The sequence below is a fragment of the Microtus ochrogaster genome, chromosome 21 (genome assembly GCF_000317375.1).
Source record: "Microtus ochrogaster isolate Prairie Vole_2 chromosome 21, MicOch1.0, whole genome shotgun sequence".
Classification (NCBI taxonomy): Eukaryota; Metazoa; Chordata; class Mammalia; order Rodentia; family Cricetidae; genus Microtus; species Microtus ochrogaster.
The window spans coordinates 39,074,718-39,085,602 of record NC_022022.1 but is presented as its reverse complement, the minus strand read 5'-3'; the positions used below and the strand labels follow the sequence as shown (position 1 = coordinate 39,085,602).

The 10,885-nt window shown below is 40.9% G+C and overlaps 1 protein-coding gene across 1 annotated transcript in view; it reads right to left on the bottom strand.

Moving 5' to 3' along the window:
- Col24a1 (collagen type XXIV alpha 1 chain) overlaps positions 1-10,885 on the bottom strand; it is a 249,016-nt gene continuing 238,131 nt past the window's right edge. Inside the window, exons 58-60 of the mRNA XM_026783871.1 lie at positions 8,591-8,700; positions 4,993-5,190; positions 1-1,432 (exon numbers count right to left, since the gene is read on the bottom strand). Of these exons, the coding sequence (XP_026639672.1) occupies positions 1,286-1,432; positions 4,993-5,190; positions 8,591-8,700 (455 nt within the window). The 3' untranslated portion in view covers positions 1-1,285. The remainder of the gene's footprint in view (positions 1,433-4,992; positions 5,191-8,590; positions 8,701-10,885) is intronic.

The following is a 10,885-nucleotide window of genomic DNA, read 5'->3' as shown; positions in this document are numbered from 1 at the left end:
TATAGGTAGGTAAATGTGGTTTGCTGAGGTTAACTGTATGCTTGTGATAGCTAAACAACAGGCTCGTCCATACAGCAAGAGTTATAATCTTTTTCTTTTAATATTGAGCTAGCATTTCTCTGACAACAAGGACAGATCGACTGGGCAGAGCTTAGTTTTAGTAGAAAAAGATCCCTCTCAATGCATGATGCTGCATTAAAGACTACAAAATTCCTTTAAGCACTAACATTATGTTTAAGAACAGTGAAAGAAAAATCAGTAAGTGCTACAAAGCAAGTATTTTCTACAAAGCATAAATATAGTTTTATAATTTAAAACAGCAGCAATTTTCAAAAGATTGGCTGAACTAAAACTTTACACAATATTTACATATATACAAAATATCATTCCAGATGATCTTGGAGTTTTAAAACAGTATATTATAAACCCCAGTTTCTAACCCGAACCTACCACTGGATATAGGTGGCATAAGGTACTTTTTACAGCAATTTAAAGAAGAAAACAAAAAACAAAACAAACGCCCCAATTCTCTTGTGCGTACACATGAGTTACAACATGCTGGCTTGGATTCCGTGTGCATAAAGAGAATTTTAAAATAAAATAAGGACTTTGCATAAATAGCTTTACTTGTTATTAGGCATGGGACCAAACAAATGGAAATAAGTATTAACAATTAAGACATATTTTGATGTAACCAGTACATACACTCTTAATGACGAAGATGAAGAAAGAAATAAAATAGTCTATGACAGACAGCCACAGCACCCTGTTTTGAGAAACAGCACCAAGCAACACAAAAAGGCAACATGGAAGAGGTAGTGTACACCCGCTAAGATTTTATGCCCATGGGGACCTGAATACACCTTAGTGTTTGGGAAGATACGGAGCCACAGCCAGTGGCTCGCAGGTTTTTAGACAGAAACGTCGCACCGTTTGGAGCACTATCCAGTACTGCTCCGTGGTGGCCCGCAGCTCCAGCTGTCTAACGGGGTGAAAGCTTAGGGTACCCTTTAGGGTCCCAAGTTTATATATTTTCAGTTCTAGGGAATTCTTTACCAAAATTCAGATTAATAAAAAAATTTTAAGAGAATTAAATACGCTATCCATCATCGTCCTTTAAAAACGCCGTTTCTCCTTGGGAGGAAATCTTTTCTTCCTGAGATTTCTTAAGATTTAGCCACTGTCCCTTGCCCCCCACATTTCATAGACACACGGTTCTGTCTGCATTTTCCCTCTGCACCAATCACCTGACCCACAGCGTGGTTTCAGCACTAAGCCGGAGGCTTTAGAGAAAGCACACAGAGCCGCTTTCAATGTGGAGCTTTCGCTGGGTTCCCAGTTGAGGAGGGTTTTGCACTTCAATCACAGGAAGCTGATTAGGATTCTGGGTGTGAAAAAGGAATTGTGCCTTGTGCCAGCTGCCATCCTGAATCTGTAAAAGCAGAGCAGAATGCTTTCATGTGTAACTGCTTCTCAGAGCACTCATCCTCAATGAGCAGCAACCTTCACAGACAACGTGGATTCTCTTCAAGATTTAGAGAGACAGCCATGTTAGCTCTCCTGGTGCATGCCGGAGAATATCAGCAGCCGAGGCATGGGGAACCACAAGTTTGAGGCCTACCTGAACTACATGGTATGTTTGAGTCAAGGTTGGGTATATAGAGTCCTGCCCCCCCCCAATAAAAGTGATTTAAAGAGAATAAAAAATATTTAGAACAATACTAAATAGTTAGTAGTAATTACTATCAATCAAAAATTGGAAGTTTTCTTCTTCTTCTCCCTCACCCCATCTTCTTTCCCTTTCTTCTCTCACCCTTACTATACTGGTGATTAACACTAAACTCTCCCACTTGCTAGGTGAGCATTCTATTACTGGGCTACATTTTGAGATCCTTTATATACTGGTGAGACCCATAAGCTGCCTACCTTGCTAACACACTACCATGCTAACACAGTACCATAATAACACATGACCAAGATAACTCAGCATCTCTCTTTTTAAAATTTTATTTTTATTGAGCTCTACATTTTTCTCTCCTCCCCTCCCTGCCTCTCCTCTCCTTTTCAACCCTCTACCAAGGTCCCCATGCTCCCAATTTACTCAGGAGATCTTGTCTTTTTCTACTTCCCATGTAGATTAGATCTATGTATGTCTCTCTTAGGGTCTTCATTGTTGTCTAGGTTCTCTGGGATTGTGATTTGTAGGCTGGTTTTCTCTGCTTTATGTTTAAAAACCACTTATGAGTGAGTACATGTGATTATTGTCTTTCTGGGTCTGGGTTACCTCACTCAAAATAGCATCTCTTTTTTATACTTAAAAACAAGGTCCCACTAAATTGCTCAGGCTGGCTTTGAACTTACTCTATAGACAAGGCAGTGCTCAAACACATGATCCTCTGCCTTGTTCTTCTGAATGGCTGAGATTCTGAATGACCCATACCATACCACCAGGCCCACCGTGGTAGTGTTAATTGTCAACTTTACAAATCAAGAATCACTGGGGAGACTGGCCTCTGATCATGTTAGTGGGGGTTGTCCTGATTGCATTAAGTGAAGTCGGAAGAACTGCCCACAGCGGGTGTCACCATTTCCTAGACAGGGGATCCTGGCCTACACATGCATGGAGAAAATCACCTGGGAACTAGCATATGTGCATTCACTGATCCTATGGCTGCTATGTGAGCAGCTGACCTACAATAAGCCTTTTCTCCCATAAGCTGCTCTTGCCAGAGTGTTGTATTACAGGGTCAGGGAAAGAAGCTGAGACACCAGGCTTTCTTCCTTTACAGTAGCACAGTTTTCTGACCTTTACTTCCAGAGGTTAATATGGGATTTCTGCTTCTGATGTCTATGGATCACAGTTACAGACATGAGCTAAAGGTCTGCAGTATTCCTAATAAGGGTCAGACCCATCGGATCCTTTGTCAAGAATGTATTTGGTGTATGTGTGTGTGTGTGTGTTTTAAGTTAGTGGAAGACCAATGAGTTCTCTCCTATCATTCTATTGCATGGGTCCCAATGATTGACCTTGGCATCAGAGCTTTTACCAATGGGGCATCTTGCCAGTTCCCGCCCTTTCTTCAAAGTGTTCAAAGCTCTTGGGTAAAAGAGGATTAATTATCACAATCTTTGTATACTCAGTAGCAAATAACCAGAATTGCCTTTGTTAGAAGCAGTTAAATGATAATCATATTGAATCATCTTAGGTTCCCATCCTTCCCCCCTCCTCTGTGGATTCCATTTGAATGGCTTTCTCCTTTGTTCTTGCTAAGCCTTCTGCTTCTCACATTACTGCAGCCTCTGCTATTTATGATAAATGATTTGGTCAAAACCATTATAAAATGTTCTGCATTAAATATTCTACGAGGAAAAGCAGAGAAACACAGTTGCCTAAATTTGTGGAGCTTTTTATTCAGAAGCCAATCTACTTGCTCATAGTCTTGTCGTGGTCTGAATCTTACAACGTGAAGGCTCCTTAGTGACTATTTAAGCTAATATCTTCATGTTAAAGCCAAGGCCACTGACTTTCACCAATAGGTCATTTGTCTGATGTTATGAGCTTGGTCTGGTAGCCAGACCGAAACTGTTGGAAAGACTCTGCCCTGCCAAGCAGTCACTGAACATAATGTAACTGTTGGATTCATTCACTAACCCATCAGGCGGATATTAAACACGCTGCTGAACATTAGGCATAATTGAATGAGCTGTCATTTCTAATTTCATTACAGTGCTTGGGAAATAGAAAGGTGACTAACTTCATTCTGACATCTGAAGTAAACAGCAATCTGACTGGGGAGAACAGACATAAATCAGCCATGCAAGATCAGGGAAGGCAAGGGCAAGAAATAGCATATATACACAGCCCGCATACAGTAAGGGCAGGATACAAGGTGCAGACAGACACACGTACTAAATTCTTTATTGCTAGAGAAGTCAGGACACATTGATGAGATTCAGAATTAAGCTGGGTCTTAAGGAATGTCAGAAACTCCCAGAGGGTGAGAGAACTTGAGACAGGCATTGCAGAGGAAAGGGTTAATGGGCAACAGCAGGGAAAGGTAAGGGTAACAGAACCCCCTGGAACCAGTGTAAAGTACGTGGTTGTGAAATTAGCCTAGCACAACCTGGGAGAATTTCAGTGGAAATTTGGGCACCGACACTTCCCTCCTATGCATAATAGGACTTTAATCTGTTTTACGGGGCCGGAGAGCAAATGAGAGCTCAGTTAAACATTGCCAGCCGGCTGTGACGTGTGGAATGTGCAGCTGTGGGTGCTCGCTTGTTTCTCCACTAACTAGCTGACGACCTCCAGGAGGTTTCTTAAGCTTCCTGAACCTTTACTTTCTTATATATGAAATGGGACTAATCTTATTTGTCTGGGAGATGATCTCATGTAGCCAAGGCTGGTCTTGAACACTTCATCCTCCTGTCTGCACATCCTAACTGCTAAGTTTATAGTGTGTACTCCCAAGGCTGGCTTGGACTAATTTTTTTCTTTACAAATATATTATGATTAATAAAATAACATATGTACTCTATGTTCAATTACCATATTAAAAACAACCAATAAATAGTGGAATTGTTATTATTATTATTATTATTATTATTATTATTATTATTATTATTATTATAAATAGATTGGTTTAGCCAAGCCCAGCCTAGAAAGGTAGGTTGGGGCCTGACTGTTGCTGAGCTGTATTCAGAAAATTGATGCTCAAATTGTATCTCAGACACGTTAATGAGTCACTTCCCAGAAAGTTTTTGGGAAGGACTAAAGGTCACATGAACTTGTTGGGAATACTGCTCTCTTTAAACATAAAAAGAGAATAAGAACAATCTACTTTTGACCATTTACTTATGAAGAGGGGTGCTTTATGGAAAGCATAGGTATGCCGGGGGCTTTAAAACAGCGCCTTTCTGTTGTGTCAGTGTGGAAGGGAAATCCCATTCTCATCACTTTAAGCCACATATCTAAAAGTGCCATTCTCTTACCTTGCAGTCATCTGAGAGGACTTTAGGTTCAAGCAGAGTGTTTTCTTCAAAAATCTGACCGTTCCATCCTTTGAAACTAACAGGCAATCCTGGGCCAGCTGCCTGCGTGCTGAGACAGTGGACGGTGATGACATGGGTGGCTTCTGCGCTCAGTAAATGAAGGAAGTTCATCTGCACTTTGCCTACCCCAAACGCCAGCTGGTTTCAGAGAAAGGAGAGTCACGTCAGAACACGCGTGGATGCAGGGAACCACGTCAGAACACGCGGAGATGTAGGGAATAAGAGTTCAGTCAGAACACGCGGGAATGTAGGGAACCACGTCAGAACACGCGGGGATGTCGGGAATGAGAGCCCCGTCAGAACACATGGGGAAGTAGGGAACTTGAGGAAGGGCGCCTGAGAGATCTGGAGTTTAAAGGCCAATGGGTGGAATGCCGGCAAAGGTTTAATCACCTGCCCCCGTGCATGGTGGTGGTGTGTGGGTGGGTGATCACGTGATCTCTGATTCTGATTATCACAGTAGAAACAGCTTTCAGACTACCAAGGTGGTGCCAGTGGACATGGGCTGGGAAAGGATGTTGATAACAGGTTTCTCTGAGTCTGTGTGAACTGGCTGCAGTATATCATTAGGTCATTACATATAAAAATAGAATAAAATAGTTTTTATAGTGATACTTGCAATACAGTAATGATTGCTGTTTGCTTGGCATAATGCTATAATCTGTTTTTCATGAGATTACTTCTGTGTGAATTTCATAAGATACGTTACAAAGTTTTGAAAATAATTTAGGTGAGTAATTTGAATTTTCTGTCAGATTCTAAAGTACTTGCAAGCGGTGAGTCAGCAGGAAATGTTTACCAAGGGAATGAACCCATGGACTAACTTTAACTAATAGCACGAACAGGACAGGGAAGAGCAGGAATTAGCAAGTCTGACTACACATACCCACGTCTGGAAAGGGAAGTAGATGCTTCTGTAGCCCCACACACCACCACCACCATTACCATTGTTGGCATAATCATCATCTATTACCACCACTACCATCATCATTGTCATCATTGTCACCACCGCCACCATCACCACCCTGCCACCATCACCACCATCACCATCATTACCATGGTCACTATCACTGTTAGCATAATCATCGTCATCACCACCATTACCACCACTACCATCATCATCGTCACCACCACATCATTGTCTGAGAATGTGAGTATAGGATTGCTACTAAGGATTTATATTAAGTCTCCAGATATAAATGATAAAAATGTTGGTTGGGAGGTAATGATTCTGAGAGATGGTAAAGCAACAACAATGAAAAGAAAAACCCTAAGGAGAGGCACAGCATGGCAGAAGAGGGCCTGCTTAGGTTTATTTTGAACTGAACCCTAGTGCCACAAACACCAGGAAAAGAACCAATGTCAGAACAACAAAAGAAGAACTCTAGGAAGAGAGAAAATAAATGCACAGTTAGGGTATAGGGATAAAAATGTGGACCGTACTCCTTAAGAATGTTAAAGTTTAATTTTCAATTTGCTAATTTTTGTAATCCAAGTTAGATATGTATAGACTAGCAAGGTTCCCCAGCCTTGGTTACCTTGTTGATAACACTCACCGCATGGGGCTGCTAACTTGGTAGATTATGATAATTTTCTAATTGTTGAAGCCTGATTAGGAAGTAAACAATTATTTTTCAAAATCTTGGCTGTTACTCTCTTGGAATGTGTTAATATTGTTTTGATTATGGTATTCCTAGTTTTACTATTCAATACTAATCAATTTTCACACTGAAAACACAAAAATAAACAATAAAAACAAAACGACAAAGGTAATATATGCAGTCTAGCCCACAGAGTGGAGTGAGCCCTTTGGTAACCACGGTTTCATTCCCCAGGATGCTCTTCACACACAGTCCTGATTTCTGGTCCTTCTACTTCCTACCGATGGCAGAATTGATTCAGTCATGGGAGGAACTAGCACAGTTTTCTTTACTGCTCCTAGCTTGTTTGTTCAATAGGTCCCTTCTTTTATCTCCTTTCTACAAAAATCTGTATAAAAATGTGTAAGCAACACCCAGGGCATCAAGGACATGGACACGGATGTCCATTTTACACAGAGAAGTACTGTACCACTCTCCATTCAGAGGAGCATGGAGCAGTCCTGTCCCCTCTGTCGTGGAGAACAGTGGCGGATGTCCACTGAGATCACACAATGAAAATCCCGGCTCAGTGAGGGAGAGCCACTCAATAGAAACCAGCTGTGCACTGTGCCTGTCAGCCTCCTGAAGATGGGCAGAACTCATGATAGGCACGTGCCAATTCTTTGCCAATGAGAAAACTGGCAAAGCCAGTTTAATCAGAAAAAGAAAGAAAGGGCAATTTTTATTTCAAGATGTTATAAATAGAACTGGGTTTTAAAAATCCTTGTAGCTCAATTTTTGTATGAAGCTACTCTATTCATTTTAAGCAGTGCATTTACAGAACTAGCCTTGAAACTTTGAAATAGTAGTCAGTGGATGCTTGCTTACAGGAGATTGTTTTATGACAACCAACCAATTGCAGCAAGTGTCTGTAGCAATATTCCTTTAGTGATGATACAATTTTGTAGAGAGAGCCCGCCTTTTGGGGGCGGGACAGCCTTCTTCCTGTCTATAAATTGGGGTGCACAAACGCTGGTAACTTCTTCTTCCTGTCTCCTATTTCTGGGCATCGCGGGAACTTCGGTTGCGTGAGTGTTCTATTTATATTAAAGTTGTTTTTATTTTATACCAATTGGCCTGTATTAATTCTATCCGCCATCACAATTTTCAACCAAGATGTAGGTAATGGATTGTTGACCAGAGCAGTGCTGCTGATTGGAGGTTTTCTAAGGTCTGTGGATGTTTGTTTGTTTATTTATTTATTTATTTATTTTTTTTTTTGATTTTTTTCGAGACAGGGTTTCTCCGTAGTTTTTGGTTCCTGTCCTGGCACTAGCTCTTGTAGACCAGGCTGGCCTCGAACTCACAGAGATCCGCCTGCCTCTGCCTCCCGAGTGCTGGGATTAAAGGCGTGCGCCACCACCGCCCGTGTGGATGTTTAAAACCACAATGTCGTGTTGCACAAACTTTAGGGAATTGAAGAAACAAGATCCATGGGATACACTGAATCAATCAGAGAATAGACAAACAGACTTTCAAGATTTATGGCACTTATTAACATTTCTTTTTTTAACAATGAGACCTGGACAGATGGCTCAGTGGTTAAGAGAAATTGATCCTATTGCAGAGGACCTGGGTTCAATTCCCAGCACCCACATGGCTCACAGCCATTCATAATTCCAGTTTTGAGGGATCTGATGCCCTCTCTGACCTCTCCAGGGACCAGGCATGTACATATTGCACACACATACATTCAGGTAAATATTTCTACATATAACAAAAACAAATCTTTAAAAATATTTTAACAATGAAAATATTTTCATATATGATAGAGAATGAAGGGCAAAGGCACATTTTAATTTCATGGTTTAAAATCCACAGCGATATGAAGACAAAGAGTGTTTTTAAATCCTTGTTTATGTAATACATAAGCACATGTTCTAAAATTCAGTACACACCTTCGTCACAGAAACAGGAGATAAACATGTTTGGCCACCAGCAGTAAAATTGCAGAACACCTCAAAGGCATCCGAAGAGCACCCAAGATTTGGATCAATCCAGTATTTTCCTATTAGTTTATAAAAAAACACAAGGTTATTTCAATCTCATATTAAACTACACGGACTTATATAGTGTCTCATCTAAGAACGAAAACTCCTGAAAAGAATCTGCGTCAGCAGAGACTTATTGGCTGATCGGAATTTCAGTACTGGGGAGAGATTGGAATGGTGCAGGTTCAGAGGCTGATTGCCTTGTCTTGAGCTAGTTCTAGCGTCCCCTTGAGCAGCCATTGCTTGCCCACCTCTGTGCCTGGACTAACACTGTGTGAGTAACAGACAGAAACCTTTTAGAATCCATGGGTTGAGCAGTCCAATATCTCTCACTATTCTGAAAACTAAGAACGTCACCATTCAGCATCTTGGGCCTATGTAAAGCACCCCTATCACACTGTAACCATCTTAGAAGCACCTGCCAGTGTATTTGAAACTTACCTTGATTTATGACTTTCTTTCTTTCTATGACATACTTTGATCTATGTACTTCTTAAAACCTCTTCCACATTGGAATGTGAAATTTGGGATAACCTAAATCCTTGTTCCTGGGCACCATGGTCACTCATAATTGCCACCCCCCCAATAAACTGCCTCTTATTCTCCTTTAGCTGAGAGCTACAGTTTTCGTGTTGACACATGTCAACATATCACAGTCTTATCTGTCAAAACACACAGCTGATTGTAAACACCTATATTTAGCAAACGAATGACAACTATAAGCATGTAAAACCCAGGACTGTATTTTCAAGAACCTATCAATTTAAAAAGCATTTCGTAAATTTTATCAAAGCGATACACAGCCTGAGTTCAGTGCTTTGAACTCTGGATAAGTAGGTGTCAGTTAAGGCCTGTCTGTGAGCTAGGTCAGTAGGCAAAGGCACTAACCATTCAGCTTCATGGCCTGACTTTGATGCCTGGGACATGATGGAAAAAAGAGAAGTGACCTCGGCAAGTGTCCTCTGATTTCTGCATACTCACTGTGGTGTGGGCGCGTGTCCACACAAAGTAAATGATTGTGAAAGATTTTCTTAAAAAAGGTAAAAGTCAACTAGAAGAGAATGATCTTAAGTACACTACAATTAAAGTTGTAGTTAATTTACATTTCTGTTCTAAATTTTTATAGAGTTTAAAATAGAGATTTCATTTCAAATAGAAATGATTTCAACCTAGCTGAAGAAAATCGATCTTTGTGGGTAATACTGATGATTAAAACCAATAAAATTGGGCTGGAGAGATGGCTCTAAGGTTAAGAGCACTGGCTACTTCTACAGAGGATCTGGGTTTGATTCCCAACACCTACATGCAGCTCATCACTGTCTCCTTATGTCAAGTCCAGGAGACTTAAAACTCTCTTATGGCACCCACAGGCTCTGCCAACAAGTGGTGCGCACACACACATGCAGATAAAACTTGCAAAATAAAACCTAAAAAATTACATTTTCTTTTCAGAAAGAAAGAAATGCAATTAAACAGTGGTTTCGTTTGTGTTTTGGCCTTCAGATCTGAAAATGGGCGGGGCTTAAGTCACTACACCTCATTTCCGCTGGCCAATCCATAGCTAAAGCGAGGTCAGAGAATGAAATGGTTGCTTAGGAAACACTCAGCTTGAAGTCATGGTGCTACCCTCCTGATTCCTGGGTGACAGAATATTCAAACAGCACTTGATTCCAAATACAGGAACAGGAACTTTTGAATTACGTGCTGTAGTTTTCATGACTAAGAAGAAAAAACTGTCAAATAATCTTTTTTTTAATCAAGTGTCACTTCCTACCACAGGCTGAGATTATGCTCCCTTCTAGCTTAGCGATTCCTCTGGCTCCTCCCAAGTTTCCCCGGCCTTCAAACACCCTTGAGTATTGTCCTTCTAACATTCTAACACGCCTGCACAACATGTATTAGCTGAATCGGTAGTTCACTGACAAGGACTGTACTCAACGACAGTGACTTTCAAACTACATTGAACACAATGCATCTGTCCAAACATACTCAGTGGGCTCCACCTCAGAACTGCTGGTTTGCTAGGTCCTGGGTGGCTCGGGAGTCTGCATTTCCAACAAAATCTAACTCTCATCCAGGAAACACATTTGGAGAACTGCTCATTTCTTTTTTTTTTTTTTTTTTTTAGAAGAAGGCATACGAGATTAAGCATGGTGACTGGAGGAGAGCTGCCTCATGTTCCTGCTGCCATGGCTTTTTCAT